The sequence below is a fragment of the Aquarana catesbeiana genome, linkage group LG02 (genome assembly GCF_042186555.1).
Source record: "Aquarana catesbeiana isolate 2022-GZ linkage group LG02, ASM4218655v1, whole genome shotgun sequence".
NCBI classification, from domain to species: Eukaryota; Metazoa; Chordata; class Amphibia; order Anura; family Ranidae; genus Aquarana; species Aquarana catesbeiana.
This window is the reverse complement of record NC_133325.1, coordinates 266,808,329-266,828,483: the sequence shown is the minus strand read 5'-3', so window position 1 is coordinate 266,828,483 and position 20,155 is coordinate 266,808,329. Positions and strand designations below refer to the sequence as shown.

Sequence of the window (20,155 nt, the reverse complement as noted above, 5' to 3'; positions counted from 1 at the left end):
GAAACATTATTACAAAAGCTGTTGGGATTAAAATGACCCATTTCTTGTAACATAATCTTGATTAGAAATATATTTTAGCGGCACTTCAGGTCAATTTGTACACAAGCAACAAGACTTTTGTCAGGGACTGTATGTGTTAAGGTTGTGTATTTGGACAAAGTACACAAATATGAGAGACTATGGCGTCCTTGGGTAATCCAATTTTTACCCCCTACTTTTGATGAATCTCAATGTTGCCAAGATGGCTTCTGCAACACGCTTCCTGTTTATCTCATGCCTCAGACATCCAGAGTCTCACATTCCCCCAGGGATGCATCTCTTCCCTCCTCCCTTCTCCTCTCTTACCATCCTTCTCCCTTCTTTTCTTTCTTCTATATCTTTTTCTACCTGTCTGTTTTAGCAGCAGCACTTGTTTAACGACAAATACCTGGTAGTGCATTTTCCCCTTCCATAGCTCCCGGGAGCTGTATTCTCTCACTCCTTATAATATTTACCCTATACCATCTACAGGCATCTTCATGTAAGGTCCTTACCTGGCACCTTTCAAACTTGATAATTCTTTACAGTATGCTAGTAAACATCATGCCTTGTGTTTATTTTATCTATGCTATTTGTGCAGTAGGATTGTTGTTCTTGTTAGTGGATACTTTATGCGCAACTCCCTGAGTGCTATGCCTCCTACTTGTTCTGACATTACCTGTTCTTGGATGTAAATATATTCTGTATATAATATGCTGCATTTTTTCCTATTTATGTTCAACCCCCAGATTACAAACTAAACAAGAAATAACATTGTATGTGTCTCGATGAACATGTTTCAGAAAATGAGAGGAGGAAATCTCAATTAAGTCATCCTCTCATATGAGACCACTGACACTAGAACAAATGTTCCCTCTGGAAAACGTCTCCTTTGTGACAACTACAGATGAAGAGGTTTCCAATCACTTATATGCAGGTAACAAGTGTCATCAGAACCAATAGGCAGTGTAAATCTTCCCAACAGAGGCACAAACAGCAAAATAAATGACCACTGTAAAACAAACAAAAAAAAATGTTGGCTACATATACATTTGAAAGATTTGCACTAAAATGCTCAGTACCAGAAAATAAGGTACTGAGGAAAAACCAACATTTACCATCTCCAATTTAATGTATGCTTTTCCAACTCAGTTTGTATGACACCTACTTACAATTACTGATCATTTCAATTACATTCAATGTTTACACTTTATTTATTGCCTGTGCTATGTATGAAAGCTGTGCTTTTCACACAGTAGTTATATGTTGTGGATGGTAACTATTAAATCAAATATACAGCATAACTATCAGGAACCATAAATCAGACCGAGACAGAAGTATAGTTAAATCACACTTGTTTAATAATAATAATTAAAGGTAAACAGAGTAAGCGTAGTCAAAACAAGCCAGAGTTTAGTAACCAGATTGGGTAGTCAGCCAAGCCAATGTCAGAGAGCCAGAGATAAACGTAGTAGTACAGCAAGCATGATCAGGAACCAGAAGGGACATTAGCCGAGCAAGTCTTCAAACAGGAACGCAGGAGAAAGTAACTGTGATGTTGACAAAGGCGAAGGCAGAGATCAAGTGAGCTGGATGGCTTTAAGTAGGCAGGACTGACGAGCAGAATCACCACAGCTGGGTAACTGTGGAGAGAGATGGGACCTGGCAATTAGCCGACAACTGAGCGGCCAGCTCAGAGAAGGAAGGGCTGAGCCCAGCCCTGACAGTACCCCCTCCTCAATGACCCCTCCCCCTCGGAGGACCACCAGGCTTGAGGGGAAAATGTCTATGGAAATCACGGAGGAGGACAGGGGGATGTACGTCCGAGGATGAGACCCAAGAGCGTTCCTCCGGACCGTACCCCTTCCAATGCACCAGGTACTGTATGCGCCCATGGAACCTACGGGAGTCAACAATGGATTGTACTTCATAATCCTCATGGTTCTCAACTCATATAGGGTGAGGACGTGGCACCGAGGTGGTAAAGCGGTTGCGGAACAAAGGTTTCAATAAGGAGACATGAAACACATTTGAGATGCGCATACTAGGAGGAAGATCCAAGGCATAAGCCACTTGGTTAATCCTGCGAAGGATACTGAAAGGCCCAATAAAGTGAGGTGCGAACTTCAAAGAAGGAACACAAAGTCAGAGGTTGCGAGACGACAGCCAGACTCTGTCCCCAACCTGGTAGGAAGGCGCACGCAGGCGTCTGCGGTCAGCATGGAGTCTGTACCTATCAGTAAGACAATAGTCCATCCAGTCCGACCTGTCACATCCCTTCTGAAGACTGGAGACCAGAACGGGACGGAATACTCCAGATGTGGCCTGACCAGAGTTTTATAAAGTGGCTAATGATACCCACCTGCCACCTGATCACCCGGAGGAGTCCCTTGTTATAAAGATCTCCTGTTACCTGCTGACCTTATATGATTGCTTGATTACCTTTGGGACCAGGTGAGAGGCCACTCGATTCATGGTGAAGGGTTCCAGTATCAGTCACAATTGTTTGCTGTTATCATCACACTCCTGGTGGATTTATGTCAGCTTATTTGGACATTTATTATTGGACATTTCTTTTTGCTCCCTGTATTTCTCTCTATGGTCATTTATTGATTTAGCGCTGCACCTTTTTTATTATGTACCTATCAGTAGCATGTTGAAAAGCCTCCTGAACTTCTGCCCAAGAGGAACGAAGACCGTGGAGATGCTTCTCTAATGCAGGAATACTCTGGGGGACAAACCAGTCAGGCAACATGGAAGGTTGGAAACCATAATTTGCCTAAAAAAGGGGACTATTGGGAAGCAGAATTCAAGGCACTGTTGTGAGCAAACTCTGCCCACGGTAATAGGTCTGACCAGTTGTTATGATGGTCAGAAATATAGCAACATAGGAATTGCTCCAAAGACTGACTGGCTCGTTCTGCTGCCCCATTAGACTTCGGGGGATACGCAGAGGAGAAAGCAAGCTGAATTCCCAACTGTGCACAAAAGGCTCGCCAGAACCATGACACAAACTGACTACCCCTGTCCAAGACAATCACCTTGGGTAGCCAATGTAAGCGAAAGATCTCTTGAGCAAAAAATGGAAGCCAGTTCCTTAGAAGTGGGCAACTTCTTAAGTGGAATACAATGACACATCTTTGATAACCGGTCAACCACCATAAGGATAACAGTGTTGCCTTGGGAGTTGGGTAATTCTACAATGAAATCCATAGACAGGTGGGTCCAGGGCCTCTCTCCATTGGTATGGGTTGTAGGAGGCCCACTGGAAGGTTTCTTGGAGTCTTACTCTGAGCACACACGGAACAGGCAGCTACGAAGGTAGTCACATCAGCCTGTAGACTAAGCCACCAGAATTGTTGGGAAGTGGCCCAAACGAGTTGATTCTTCCCAGGGTGGCCAGCTGCCTTGGGAGAATGGTAAGCCTGGAGCATGGCAGTATGGAGACTCTTTGGGACAAAGCAGCGGTCACAAGGTTTCTCAGGAGGAGCATGGACCTGATCAGAAAGAATTTTGTCACCCAAAGGAAAAGTAAGACTGGTGCAAACCATAGCCAGAATACGATCAGGAGGAATCACAGGAACCGGAACCGACTCCAACTTGGAAGTGGAGGAAAATTGTCGTGACAAGGCGTCAGCCCTTACATTATTAGTACCAGGTAAGAATGAGACAATGTAATTACGGTACCTGCACAGAGACTGGCGCAGCAGCAGGGACGGCCCAGACCAGCCACAGTGGGAGATTCCAGGTGAGCCGTGCAACTTGTATCACCAACAAGTGGATTGACTGTATCTTCTAAATTCATGGCCTTCGCCTACTATCAGGAGCCATGAATCAGACCGAGACAGAAGTATAGTTAAATCACACTTGTTTAATAATAATAATAAAAGGTAAACAGAGTAAGCGTAGTCAAAACAAGCCAGAGTTCAGTAACCGGATCGGGTAGTCAGCCAAGCCAATGTCAGAGAGCAAGAGATAAACGTAGTAGTACAGCAAGCAGGATCAAGAGCCAGAAGGGACATCAGCCGAGCAAGTCTTCAAACAGGAACGCAGGAGAAAGTCACAGTGATGTTGACAAAGGCGAAGGCAGAGATCAAGTGAGCTGGACAGCTTTAAGTAGGCAGGACTGACAAGCAGAATCAACAACAGCTGGGTAACTGTGGAGAGAGATGGGAGTTGGCAATTAGCCAACAGCTGAGCGGCCAGCTCAGAGAAGGAAGGGCTGAGCCCAGCCCTCACAATAACTGTAATTTGCTTTGATATACATGTATATTAGTTACATACCTTGCTAATGTTCATATTGTGCTGGGGCTATAAACATTTTGTTAGTCAGAATGGATAGGGTTTACTAGTATATAAGATGTTTAACCCACATATGTACAAGTGTTTCAGGGACCATATGCAAGATCAATGTCCCTAATTTGATCTGAAAATTCTGGCTTGCATGCAGTTTAAGAAAAACATAATTGTGTTCATAACTGCAATATTTTACTGGCTAAGCTTCGTCACATATTCATTGAACCAACCATTCATCTGCATATTCCTTCACTGGAATGACTGGGTTTAAATGGACTTCTGGTAGAAAGTTGGTATAAGTTCTAGCTGGCAGATAGCACCAAAGTCCTATTTATCACCTGGTACTCATGGTCCATTGCCAAGAGCAACAGGGTTAAAATGGACATAATAAACTCACAAATATTAAAAATTGACATTGCTTTTCCCATTATTTTTCCTGTAACAGGCTACCTCTAGTAATAATTTTGTTTTTTTATCAATATGATCTCAACACTGGCAACTTAAGGTGTGGAGCTCGTGTTGCTTCTTATTAGGACCCACCACACTAATTCTATAAATCCCTAACCCTCCCTGTAACCCCCACTCTCATGCTAAATCTGTTGGCTGCTAGCAAATATAAACTGTGCCGGCAGATCGACCACACAGCACAACAGTGTTGACTGATCTTTTACTTGTGTTGTGAATGGAGCTGACCCCACCCTCTTATGTGCTGAATGGCACACTTGTCTCCAGCATGTGCATGCTGCTAGAAATGAGCACTTTCAATCAGCCCTCATTAAGTATTTGTCTTCTTGCTAAGAGCATAGTCAGACAGCAGAGGGGTGAGAAAGGGAGCTATCTGACCACACTGCTCAACAACTGCTGGACAGGTTGGTTATTCAATCTGTGGGGGGTTTAAACAAATTGTTTGCATACTCACCTCTTCCACAACAGCATGCTTTGCACCAAAGAACAATCTTTATGTTAAAAAAAAACTGGAATTGGCATCCCAGCACTGAAATATTTTGTTCCATACCTCTGGACACTTGTTTAGAAATCAATCAAAGTATTAGTAGGTTGAAGGGGCACAGGGGCTGCTTTAAAAAGACTTAGGAGATCATTTTAAAGCTCAGACATCCATAACACATCCTTCTTTCCTTGTATTCAGTGATCTAGAGATTTGAACAGTATGTCTGAGCATAACTAAGATATAGGGTTTTATGTACTAAAACTGGAAAGTGCAAAATCTGGTGAAGCTGTGCATGGTACCCAGTCAGCTTTTAATTTCAACTTGCTCAATCAGGCATTGCCAAAAAACTGGAAGGTTTCTGTGCAGAGCTGTGCAAGACTTTTCACTCTCCAGTTTTATTAAATCAACCCCATAGTACCTTTTGGATTTAGCTTTTCCCCATGTGATAAATGAGTAGTGCCTGCAAAAAAGAACATACAAATCATGTTTTGTTTTTTTTTGTTGAACTAGATGGACTAGTATCTTTTTTCAACCTGACTAACTATTTAATTATGTAACTATGTGTTTGCTGGGCAGTTCTATGCACATATAATATTTTGAGATCCAGGTTTAATTTTTTGCAGGGTTTTTACAATATCACACTTGCAAATTACTGCTATATATGTCAAGCAACCATTTTGCTTTAAATGTATAATTATGACTTGATAAAGGGACAGCATTCTAAATTTATAGAAAAAAAAAGTATTTTACTACATAAATGAGTTATCATACTGTTGAATTCTCTACCAAGAAAGTTACTAATGTCACAGGCCTGCTGTGCCTAACTATAAATCCTGTCTGATTAATATACATGACTGTACAGCTGTTCAGCAACTAAGGATCCAACAAGAAAGACTGTCTGAAAGCCTGCAGCCCATTCATACCATGATTCATTTCACTTTCCCAGAGGGCATGGTCAATAAATCCTAATTTCCAAGTGCCCAAGGCAAGCCTTAAGCGGGTGCAAATGAGTAAAAAATTAAGTATAAAGACTTCTGGGTGATAAGAGGCCATTTATACATTCTTCTCATAAAAATACACAATTTGTTCTAGTCCTGCAATGTTATTGTAGAATGGAAAATTAGCTTGCTATTTTCTTTTCTGTATTGGTGGTATAAGTTGCATTCATTGCTCAAAAATAAGAAAACAAATTGTATCATCAGCAGAACAAATAAAGTATAGCACTGAACCTTGATATAAGTAAAGACAGTTAATGGAGCTTCAAATAACTGCTTCACAGCAATTACAGTATAGAATAGGTTGCTTGATTAGTTTCCAAAGCACATATTTTCTTCCACACAAAAGAGAAAAGTGTTGGCATGCGCTTGGGAATAATTGGGGTATTTATTTATATTTTAGTATATTGATGGTAAAGTACATTATCTGCCAACTTTGGTTCTCAAGGACTTCTGAGTTTTCCATGAGTCTGGATGAATTGCTTACTACCATATATGATTCTTTTATAACATTAATTCAAGGTAATACAAAGTGCAGTAGTGTAAAACAACAAAATAATCACATGAAAAAACACACGTAAACCTAAATGCAAATGCTAATGGTGAATATGGCGAGTTCATATACAAGCTGAATAAAAGTCCAAATTCCAAACTTGATGTATGTCAACCATTCTCTTCAGATTATATCGATTTGTATTCTAATATACTCAATATAGTGCACTTCCACCTCTGTGCAAACTTCTGTGCTCACAGAACTCTCACCTCATAAAAGGCTCCTATAGGCCTTTGAATACTATGCCCAATGGGCCTCCAAGGTACTCCAGCAATCTCAAATTCCAATAGATAAACACCCAGGGCACTATATTGAGTATATAAGAATACATGTCAATATCATCTGATTAAAAGAAGGTGGTTGACATATATCACATTTGGAATTTGGACTTTTATTCAGCTTATATATGAACTCATCATATTCACCATTAGCATTTGCACTTTAATGATCTTTATGTGTGATTTTTCATGTGATTATTTTGATGTTTTACACTATTGCATATTTAGGCCTTCACTGTCACAGTATTTATTTTGACTTGTTATTGTGAGGCTGTGCAACCCCATATTTTATCTTATTGCCATGGGAACACAACAGGAGTTGCAGCGACCTATACACATATCATTGACTAATATTGATTTTTATTAATTGGTACACAAAACACATTTGATATATACCATTCACACAGTGCAGAGGTTCACACCATTGAATACAAAGTGCAGTGTCTAAGTGTAAAGCATAGTTATCTATTGCAAAAAATCTGATTTTTATTTACTGTAGTCAAACATGAAAGTGGATGAATTTGCTTGGTTGGCATTGGTTAGTACATGGGTTTGTAACTGGGAAAAAAAATATTTTTCTATCTTAATGTGGACTACACTGTCAATTAAATCTCTTTGGCACTAAAAGATTAAACTGCTTGTTAGTAGCAGTCTCATTATCACCGCATTGATTTCAGTGTGCAACAAATGAGGTGGCTACCATCAAGCAGTAAAATGTATTAGTTTAATCACCACTGTATCCCTGGCCTTAAGCTGACCATAGATGGGTATATTTTTTCATTCTGCAAGCGGGCTGAACAAAAAAAAAAAAACAGATCCCTCCATCCACATAAATTATTTGGATGCAGGAAATCCCCCCCGCCCCCAGACAGGACATCCACTGATTAGCAAAACTTTTCCAGCATGTGCCTTCAACAGAAGTCAATCAAGCCACATACTGATTTAAATCTGTCTGGTCCCTGCTAAACCAGCAACATTTTGAAGCTATGGCCAGTTTTATTGTCTAAGGAAACTAGAAAAACAGTTTTATGTTGAATGCCTTACTCTACTAGTAAAATGTCACTTCCATCCAAGATTTAAGTCTGTAACTACTGTTAACACCATCAAATTCTTTGCTAACGAAATTATATACAATAATAAACTACTTCACTTTTTAACTGCCCAACATGGTCTTGCATGCAACCATAATTTTGCTCACTTAACTTATGCCTTCACTTAGCAATATCTCTCTCTTTCCTTTTCAGTTGATCTGCCGTGCCACACTCTCACACCAGACACTCCTAAGCGCTGCAAAGCTATATATATTCAGCCAGAACTTTACTTCAGTAAAATTATTTAAATTATTATTTCACAGTTAGCTTCACTGCAGAGATGTGAAAATCTTTTCTGTTATCTTAGCATGTCATGTACAGTTTGCGCACTAAGGCTGACTGCTCACTGCCCCTCCACCATACAACTGAGCCAAGTAGCCAGGATAGTGTAAACAGTATCAGAATGCATTTTCAGTGTAGTACAGTTTCCAAGATCAGGAACATGCACAACCTGGCAAGGTAGTCTCATAACCACAAACAAAGGATTTCCCAGCACTCTTACCAGCTAGCCTACAAAGTAAAAAACAAAAAACAAATAGGCACTGTCTTTGTGAGACAGTGCAGCTTCCAAATATATCTGCAAATGTATGCAGCTAAAACCTCTGTTAGGTTTTTAAACAGTGCCATTTTGATGGGGGGGAGTTGTAGGCTAGCTGGTAAGTGTGCTGGGAAATATTAAGTTTTATTGTACTGGGAAATGCCCTTCCATGTGTACCTTACTTCAAAAGTTGCCATTCTTTTATAGCCTGCTTGCTGGACTTGGTGAGGGGACACATTGGACATGTTCAGCTGCCATTGTGCTCTTTCCAGACTTTTAATATGTCCCCATGTCTTTAAGGAAGAATGGGGTCCCTATAGGCATAACTGCCCTTAATTTATCCAACTTAAAGACCCTCAAATATAGAGTTAGGACTACACTTTACAGAGGAGACTTGACCAGGCATTGTGGCTTCCGCATATATTTGCAAATGTGTGCAACTAAAACCTCAGTTTTTAACATAAATGATTAGACAGTGCCATTTTTTTTGCATGCTAGCTGGTAAGTGTGCTGGGAAATCTTTTGTTTGTTTGTTTGTACTGTGCGATGCCTTTCCATGCGCACCTTACTTCAAAAGCTAGTTATAAATTAGGGTGGTTGCCATTCTTGTGTAGTCTCACAACTACCTGTGTTAAAAAGATACAGTATACCATCCTATCTAAACCTGAACATTTGGTTTTAAATCCACTTTCCTTACAGCGTGCCACACTTTGCACATGACCATTGCTATGGTAAGGTCTTATTAGCCAACTGTTCAGTAGGATAAGGACAATAGGTGCAGTACATGCCATACTATTATGTTGCGTACACAAGAGTGGACTTTTCGACCGGACTGGTCCGACGGTCTATCCGACGGACTTTCGGCGGATTTCCGACAGACTTTCCTAATGAACGGACTTGCCTACATACGATCACACCAAAGTCCAACGGATTTGTACGTGATGACGTACGACCGGACTAAAATAAGGAAGTTCATAGCCAGTAGCCAATAGCTGCCCTAGCGTCGGTTTTAGTCCGTCAGCCTAGCATACAGACGAGTGGATTTTTCGACCGGACTCGAGTCCGTCGGAAAGAATTGAAACATGTTTTATTTCTAGGTCCGTCCGACTTTTGGGAAAAAAAGTCCGCTGGAGAGCCCACACATGATCGAATTGTCCGCCGGAGTCCAGTCCGCCGGACCAAGTCTGCCAGAAAGTCCGCTCGTGTGTACGCGACATTACTAAACTTTGCTGAGGAGCCAATGAACTCTGGATCACTCCTAGATTAACACTTATGCAAGTTACAAAATTGCCAATTGCTGTAGCCCATGGTGACCAATCAGAATTCAAATTTCACTGATAAGTAAAAAATAAATGGAGTCCCAATTGGCATCAACTTGAAGAATATAAAACAGGTTCAGTATGGGCTTACCTTTCACCTCATTTAAAATCCATGAAACCACAGCTCCAGTGAAGTTCATTTATTTTGGTTTAGATAAATGTTTATGTACAATGAGGAAAGTAAATGCACCTCAAGAGGAGGCGTTCACATAGTAGTTAAAGATCAATGTCAGCGAAAAGTAAAATTTTCATGGTTAATGGCAAATGTAATCGCATGCTGCCTTTTTATATTTATTTTGCTATTTCAGTGGTGGAATATTTATACATGAACTCCTAGACTTCTCCAACTTCTACAATCATTACAAAGCCAAATGATGGATTCACTCTCATCATCTGATTTTCCATACTTCAGAATAAATAACTAGGAGGTCCAACGGTGAGAGAGTGATACCATCACTTTACACCTGTGGTTAGCAACCTGTAGAGCATGATCTACCAGTAGATTGTGGCCAGGTGATTGGTAGATCATGGTCTGGGCTTTCTGACTCACCACCCCAGAGCATTAAGCAGAGTGCAATGCAAAGGGACAACTTGTAAATTTGGAACTTTAGTAGAGCGCAAGAGCCACATAGGCCAATGCCTCCTCTGTAGTGCTGGCTCCTGTGCCATGCAGAGTGATACTAACTGCACTCCATCTCCTATTCCAATTAGCAGTCTCCAGCGTGGTGCCAGCAGCAGGAAAGAAGAGATCTTCAGGAAAATGTGCAGCAATACACTGGGCATAACAGTATAGAGCTGCTTTCACACTGATGTGCTGTGGTTTACCTACACTGTGGGTGCAGCGCAGTGTACCTGAAGCTTTCCTGTGGGTTTTCTGTGCTTAGCCATAGACTTCTATTATATCCTGGGGGTTTGGTACACTTTCCGAAAGCACACTAAAACTCCTGAATTCAATGCTTTCAGAAAGTGCACCACACCTCCAGGATATAATAGACGTCTATGGTAAAGCACAGCTAGCCCAGGAAAATCGCAGATGCACTGTGCTATACCCGAGGCTCAGGTAAACAGCAGCACATCAGTGTGAAAGCAGCCTTTTAGGGGGCTTACAAACGCAAGGGCTCATTCCCATTTTCAGTTTGGGGAGTGGTAAAACCCCATAGTTAAGATGTGCTTTTACCATCACCGTCCCAACCACACTACCTTTAGCTGCAGTGGCCAGGGGTGTACACATTTCTCAGCCACAGCAGGTGTTATACGCCCGGTCATGGTTGGTGTTGTGTAGCCCCTGCCAAGCATGACCCATTGAAGTGAATGAGGCCACTCTGAAAGTGCCCTGCAACCTTGTGCAGTACAGCAAACAAGGGGCTAAAGCAGGTAGCATTTTGTTACTTTCTCACCACCTGCTTCAAACCCTTGGACCCTGCAGAAGCTTGCAATTGTGCTTGCAGAGTGGCCCCATTTAATTAATTAATAGGTCACAAAAGAAGCAGGGGAATGCAACTAAGGACTCATTCACAAGTGCAGCAGGCATTGCTGCTCCTCTGAAAAGCGATCCGAGTGTGTTTGTTAGGTGGTGAGGAGGCGATATGTTGCCTCCTCAGCACCTGATTTAAACCCATAATTGCCGTGCGATGCACGCGATTGCAACACAATACTATGGCAATTAGAGGTTTGAGGAGGTGACACTGGGCAATACTGTGCCCGGTGATCTTTGACTTCTCCCATGTTGTTCAGGTATATCTCCACCTCTTTAAGGTTGCCTACCCCTGTTTTACACTGCTAAAAAAAAAACATTGTTGTAATAATACTTTGATGTAATTATAGTAGTGGTTGGTTTTGTTGCTGGCAATGCATTATGTATAATGTTATACACAGTACCTGAATTGATAGTCAGACCTATTTTTATTTGGTTTCATGTTCCAATTTCTGATCTGCATTCCTGGTAGGCAAAAAACTGTGATAGATAATTCATGATCTATGACTCAGTTTCTTATTTGATGACTAAGCATGTGAGTAATGTACATAGCTGATAGTTAACACTCGGTTTTTCCACAATAATAACTAAAATTTAAGCCACTCTAAAACTTTAATATTATAATACATCATTACTACATTACATCATTACATTGTCATCACCTTTATGCCACTATGTTTTTATAAAGTGAGTTACATAAAAGATTAATGGATTCATACCTAAATGCTATGTATAACTACTGATCATAACTAGCTACAGCACAGAATTTCTAATACAGAGAAAGTGTTGCCACAGATGTTAGTAAAGCCACCGTGACACAGGGATGTTGTACCTTGGCTTTCTGGCTTCGTTGCTTCTGTGCCCAACATAATGGAAAGATCTGTATATATTGTGTTGATGCAAAAATAAAATGCTTTCTATTCTACTATGAGAAAGGCAGCAAAAATGTTTTCAGGTGCAAGGCCACATTAGGACTTACAGTATGAAAAAGTATTTTGCTTCTCATGCACATGGCAAAGTTCTCTGTTTTCAAATAATTTAGTGCCTAAATCACTGTTTACACACTCATACTGTATATAAAGTGTAGACAAATGGTGATACATTATCAAACTTGTATAACACTTTTTATGTGAAGTACATATAAATATTGATATACCACCTATTTACAGAAACTTCCCAAGTCAAGTTATGCAGCTTCAAACCAATTTACTTAACCTTAATTATACCTGTCTCCTAAAGCTTAGTCACACATAGTTGTACAGCAAACACTCTTAAACTGAAATTACTTAATTTAATTTCACTGATTACAGCAAGTTTCTTACAGTATGTATTAGAAGTTGTAGCAAGTGAGATAAAGTCTAATTTCCAGGCTGAATGATGTCCATCACCATTTAAATTTTCCTCCCCAGCCTGACAGTTGCTGGCCCTCCACTTTTATTCTTGGATTTTAGTTCTTTCAATCATTGAGCTTCAGCATCGCATGTGGCTGTTACCTGGGGGGGTCTAAATGCAAATGCAGTCTGCTCAGGACATCGATTTCTCAAAAATAATATCCACCCATCAAAGCATTTTGATATTTTTTTAAAACACCTCCAAAGAGCCAGCCCAATACCTGCACCAGGGCTGAGGGTTCTTAAAGTTAGATCTGAGACAAGGTGCCCTGATGTTTTATGTACAGCATCATGCCTGCCCCTCCCATTATCCATAATCTGCCTGCATTAAGCAAGGACTGAGTGATGAGTCTGGGCCTAAACTAAGGCATGTAATACAAAAGAAAGGATTTATTTTAAAATGTTATTACTAAGTTAATGAAGGGTGGTAGTGTCAGGAAAGACAAAATATAAACAGATTAAACTTTATTTTAGGGTGTATGTCACGCCAAAAATGTATTTCTACTTTTTGATAGTGTGGAAGAAGTAGAACTCCTGACCGGTCCTGCAAACCAAAGCTCTTTTAGAGGGATTTACCATCACTTCCAGTCCTTCTGACCGCAGTTACACCAGGCAGGGAGTGAGGGAAAATCTGCAACTTGGACCCACAAAAATAAAAACATGCAAGGGATTCAAGTCTTCTCCTACCCTACTAAAGAAAAACAATGTTATTTCTATATATAAATTACTGCTGTGCTGCCACCACAAGATATAACTATAATGTGCTCTAACACACCCCACCAAGCTACTGCTGACATCTTTCATGTGTTCCCACATCAACATTAAATAACAGTAAAATATAGTGCTTGAAATATACAATATTAAAAAAAATGGAATTTACAAATTACAATATGCATTTGGCATACCCCCAATATATCAATCATTTGAAGCTGGTGTCATTACAGAAATATAATTGCTGTTGGGCAATTGAAAAACATTTTACACATCAGACTTCTTTTTCAATCTATGGTAGTAATCGAATTAATTTATGTACATTATGTAGGTACCCCATCAGTCATTTCAGCTGTAATCACAAAATAAAAGTACAAACAAAATTTTGTTATTCTTTTGGATTTTTTTTTTAATTTAAATTCAACATGTGTTTACTAGATTTTACTAGCTGTGTTCATGTTAAGGTTAGTGATGATGTGAATGAGCACCAAGGTTGATGATTTCCCTGAGAAAGCATCTGTATTATAGATGCTCAAATAATCGAGATGGTTTCCCTGCCAGTGCTGACTATGCATGCATCTGTGAGTTATAAGAGTACTTTATTGTAGCACAAAAATTTCACTGTATTTAGTTGCTCAGTAAAGCAATAAAGAAGGAAATAGAAGCAGATGTTGAATGCTTTAATATATATATAGAAATGCCTGTTGATTTTCTGGGGAAAGGTTTTATCATGCATAGGGGTTTATTTACTAAAGACAAACCCACTTTGCAATACAAGTCGCTGTAGATCTGAGGGGGACATGCAGGGAAAATAAAAAACAGCATTTTTGCTTGTACAAGATTGGATGATAAAATCAGCCAAGCTTGTCTTCATATCAGATCTTCCCCTCAGATCTACAGTGACTGCATCTCCAAGTGCACTTCCAAGTGCACTTGCAGTGCAAAGTGGATTTGACTTTAGTAAATAAACCCCATAGCATAACACCAATACAATTCTAAGCATAACACCGTTACATTAGTAATATAACTTTTACATATTGCTTTTCCCCAAAAGTTACCTTTCGATAATATAAATATAATAAAAAATAGAGGTGTGTGGTGCATCGGGATTCCCTGTGCCTTCAGAACATCTTAAAGCTAACTGGTGCTTCACCCACACAGACCAAAACAGCAAGATTGCCTTGATGCCCTCCTCCTCAACAGCAGGGCTGGTGTTTGCTGATTGGCTCAGCACTGTCACAAGGGCAAATAAAGCCCTTAGCACTGTGTAAGCTCTGACTAGACTGACTTTCCTAACACCAGGTAGTTGAATAAAATGTGTGCAAAGTATCTAAAAAATAAAGAGCAAAGAGTATCAGAATCACAACATAATCTAAAAATTATACATAAAGTATATGACATAGAGTAACCTACAGCTGTCAAACACAAATCAGCTATTAGAAACTTGGAATGCCTATACACAAGCAGATCAAATATATAGAACAGATTTGCTTGTCGTTACTAAAACAGATAAATATATGCTCACAGCTGCTTTTAACCACACTCAGATGATATCAAGCACCAGTATATGCTCAGTGAAAGAACCAAAACATATACAGAAAAGGGGAAGAATCTTTTATTGATAACAGATTTTTCAATACACTGGAAAATGTCTGTTGGAGACAACAGGCACTCATACTTGCTTAAGTATCGTTCGCAAGGGTTTAACTACCCCATGGTGCATTTGCAGTCTGAAAAGTCTCACAGATTTTCTTTGCAAACATGCAGAACAGGATGAACATCTATGGGATGGACAGAAAAATAAAATATAATTTCTGATTGGCTGCTTTAATATATCCCCACTGCTCTCTATGGTTATGTTCCTAATTAAGTCAAATCATGCTCACAGCTTTTAGTGTTATTGAGATTTCAAATAACATATATGGGCACCGTAGACAAAACTGATTTAGTTTCGTCCTAAATTGATGGCTATGAACTCATTCACAAGTAACTCTAGAATTATAAGGATCAGCTGAACTTGTGGTATATTTGTTGATTTCTCTATACCATTGGAAATTATATCTTCTACTGTTGGTGTGGCAGTAAAATAGTTTAGTTTTGATGAGGTCATTGTTTAGTTCGACGTCTGAAAGCAGCTTGGGGTTGATTAATGATGGTCCATGTATGAATATACTGTATGTATATGCAGATAAAATAACTATGTTATTTTAGATTCTGCAGTTCAGTGAAAATTACTTGATTTTATTAACCTTATCAGCTTTTATTTCACTTATAAATATGTACATAGTGAACTTCATATGAGCAACGCTATTGCTCTGCATGTCCAAAGCTGACACAGAGAGTAACAGCTGTTGCATGCCTTTAAAAGCTATGCATTTACTATTATCTATATACATTCAGCGTACTTCAAATATTCATTTCAGGTACTTCATTACTGAATCTCTAGCAGCTTGGCCTATTATCTAAATAGTACATTTAAGTATAATGTATGAATTATAGCTAACATATTAGCAGGTAAGTAGAAGTTATATGACATTCCATTCCATTTTAGGTCATATAGTGACTTTTAAAGTAATATAGCCCAACTTCAGCAAAAATTTTCAACAAGGTGGGTAAGACAGAACTTCTAGGAAGTGTATATTACTGTTGGTCTCCTCATTGGTGAAATTTCTGCTCACCCCCTGCAGCATTGATACCTAGAAAGGAAATAAGAGTGTGTAGGTGTAACCGGGACAGGAAGATTCAGAGAGCAAAAATAACAGCTGCTGTAACTCCTTACTAGCAAATAAATGTGTTTTTGTAGATGTTTCTGTTCACATCAGAAAGATATACCAGCCTTTCCTATCCTATTGATAAGTTATCACTGGGACAGTAAGTAGGGTCAAATGTCTTGAAATGGCACATACAGCAATAAAAACCTGCCTAAAAAAACTGTTAAAACCTTTCCCCTATCTGTGCAAAACTAAATAAAATAGGGTGGATAAAATAGGGAGGATTTGGACCAACACTTTGTTGTTCTGTAAAATCAATTACATTGGTCATAACCACAATATTTTAGTTTACATATAAACCCACTGGATCTAATATTTTCTTGTTTGCCTTAACTTGATGATTTTACAGATCTGTTTGATATGGTAACTACTTGATATTTGATATGGTTACTAGATATGGCATATAAGATCATTGATATTGTAACCTGCAGAATTAGTGGGGTTTGTACAAGTATAATGAGAGTGATCCGATTAGAATAACACATTTATTGATTAGCTACAACAGCAAATGAACAGTTGATACTTGGGCCTCAACTAGTTACAAAAGATAAGTATATATTTTATCCATGCTGTTCAAAATAATCTATTAATAGGATCTGCTTCAAGCTTCATAAATCAAGGTATGACATATCATATAGAGCAGTTACTGTATAGGAGCAAGGTTATTCTAACACAAAACCTGAGCCTCCCACGCATTTTTACCAGATAAAGCAGTTCTTAAAGGCAGAAGCAAATATGAAAGAAAAATAGTTTAAACCAGCCTTTCTCAAGTAGAGTTCCCACAGCAGTTGCCAGAAAAAAATTACCTAACCAGCCTTTCTCAAGTAGAGTTCCTCCAGCAGCTGCTTTGAGTTCTGTGAGCAGTCAGCAATGACCACCTCTGAAAGTGGGACACTTCTACACTGACCATCAATATATGATGGTACTTTTCCACTGACCCCAAAGTAAAGGTGGCACTTCTACACTGATCAGCAATGTATGTGGATGCCAACTTTCTTTTGTTCACTAATTTAAAGGGACACCACAGGTTTCACTGTATTTACTGGATTTTATTATTGTTATTTTATGTCAAGATAATTACTGAAATTACTGAGTTTATTTGTCCTATAGCATGGAGGGGTGTTAAAAACCTCCCTTGGTGTCAAATATAAATGTGTACACCACCTTTCTTATACTTTCATTTCAAATAATATCTACAACTTACTCATCATCATTTATTTGTACCTTAAGCAATATATATATATATATATATATATATATATATATATATATATATATATATATATATATATATATATTTATATATATTAAGCGGGGGGTCCCTAAAAACCTAAAAGTTCCATTATAGTAAAAAAAGTTGAGAAAGGGCTGGTCTAGACAATACAGCCATCACTAAGACCTATCATAGCATAACACTCACAGAAAAACTCCACAAATCATTTTACTGAAGACATAACTACTCAGAGCACCTACAAAGTTCTGTAAGTACAGTGAACAAGTATAGCTCCACAACACGTATGCGGGTCCATTATCAGTAAATGATGTGTCTGCAGGAGGACTGAATCCAACATCTTCTACAGCACAATTGCTTTGGTAATGACATACTAAGCTGACTTTTTTGCAAATTGATTGTATTTATCCCTAGTGTAATGTTCACATTGAGCTATAGACCACTAATTAACATGTCTCAGTAATTAGAACATCATGTATAGATAACACCTGACTTACATTAAGCATTGCAGGGTGCAGAATTAAGTTATTAGCTATATGTGTCTTGTGATTTATCAATATCAGCAGCCAGAACATTTAAAAAAAACACAAAATATGGACAATCTTGTATATGGACTAATTTAGGGCTTTCATAGCCTGAACGTGCTTGCATGAATGCAATGCAGCACCGTCTCCTATCTTAGTGGAACAACGCGACTGCTGTCCGTGGTGCTGAAATCTGCAGCTGCTGTCTATGGTGCTGAAATCTGCGGCTGCTGACCACAGAGCTGAACAGCGCGGTCTCTTAGTTATGGTTTAACTATGCATGCGCTGTCCACAGCGCTGAACTCTGCCGCCGCTGTCCATGGTGCTGAAACCTGGGCCCTGCAGTTCATAGGGCTGAAACCTGTCGCCGCTGTCCATGGTACTGGAAACTGTCGCCGCTGTCCGTGGGACTGAAACCTGCCGCCCCGCAGTCAGTGGTGCTGAAACCTTCGGCGCTATCTACTGTGCTGAAATCTGCAACTGCCTATGAACAATACAGCTCTACAGGAAATTTTTAAAAGCCAGGACCATTTACTACATTTGCCATTAAATACACACATTTTACTGAATCCAAGATAATCTCAAATCTACTGCAAGGTCTCATTGATATACATTGGAAGGTGTACCTGCTGTACATCGGCATGCTCAGCAAACAGATGTGACCCCTATATACTTGCAGCTGGACCCGTATCTTTATACAGGGTAACCCTCTGCCAGCAGTGCACTGACCTGTGATTTTTCTGGCTGTCCTTTTTCTCCATGATTGACGGTACACAGTTGGTGAGTTCAGTCCAGTCTGCATGCAAACCACAACTCCAGCCTGTAGAGAAGCGAGAAAACAACCAGGTCTCCTTCCTCCCAGGACGGTGACAGGTGCACTTTTTCTGTCCTGGCTTACAGTCACAGGGCTGTTCCAAGCGGATATTCCTAACCAAATGCCTTCCAAAAGTAGTCCCCCCTGTCTTCTGGATGTGCAGGAACACTATCACATCGTCCCCCTTGATGTTAAAATCCACAAATCTGTAAAGGTCTTTGGCCATGAAGCTGAAGGTCGGCTGGAATTTGGGGGGGATGTTATCCTCTGGAAGTTCAGTCTCATCCTCGTCACTCTGCCACTGAACCTCTGCCATCGCAGGCAGCTCAGAGGACTGCTCTCTTACAGGATCCCCTGCCCTGAAATGCCAGGAGCCGGTCCCAGTTGGGCAGATGTACTGGTAGACAATCATCACAAAGAGTACAGCTAGAACCGGGGCCAGGATCAACTTGTTGGCTCTGTCATCCATGATTCCAGAGAAGCCTTTTTCCTGAACGCTCATAAAGGAGAATGAATGTACCTTTATTCTATTGGCTGACATCAAGTAATATAAGAAAGCCGGGCTTTCAATTTCAGGGTGATCTGTTGGTTCTTGCTTGTACCCATCCCAGCCTGCGTGGCACGCATTGATTGCTTTGTGCTGCAATACAAATCACTAAGTTGAATGCAGTAACAAAGTTACAAGTGTGTGGAGGACACGTGAAGGTGCCATGAGCTGAGCCTGGCCGCTCGGCAGCAATCCTCAGCTAGCTCCACTCATTGCCTGCACAAGGAAACCCTCACGCCTTCTGCTAAACGGGATGGGAGCTGAATGCTGGAATTTCTCATTCACACCAAGCCAATGGCAGAGCAGTGTCTCACTCCTCATACCCAATCACGGATTTCTTCTGGGAATGAAGCAGACGGAATTGTTAACCAATGGAAAATGTAAACAGGGAGTAGATTGACTCCTACACTGCAGACAGCAGAGCTAAGCCAATGAGAAATGCAATGACTGCTGATGGGGTGGGTGAAGTCTGCGAGGAGCCAATACAGCATGGATGAAGCTCAGCCGTTATGTGGGGAAGGAGACATCCCCGGCATACCTTTACATGTGCTGCTTCCAATCATCCACTGCGCAGTGCAGACTTCTGTGTGAGCTGATGTTCACTAACTCAACCAATTATCTGAAAAACAGGGGGGTGCCACAGCTGACCACCTTA

General features: G+C 40.0%; 1 protein-coding gene across 1 annotated transcript in view; it reads right to left on the bottom strand.

Annotated features, from left to right (window-relative positions):
• The window catches only part of HS6ST3 (heparan sulfate 6-O-sulfotransferase 3), a 959,379-nt gene extending 939,508 nt beyond the window's left edge, over positions 1-19,871 (bottom strand). Inside the window, exon 1 of the mRNA XM_073614385.1 lies at positions 18,869-19,871. Within this exon, the coding sequence (XP_073470486.1) occupies positions 18,869-19,494 (626 nt within the window). The 5' untranslated portion in view covers positions 19,495-19,871. The remainder of the gene's footprint in view (positions 1-18,868) is intronic.
• Between the last annotated feature and the right edge of the window lie 284 nt (positions 19,872-20,155).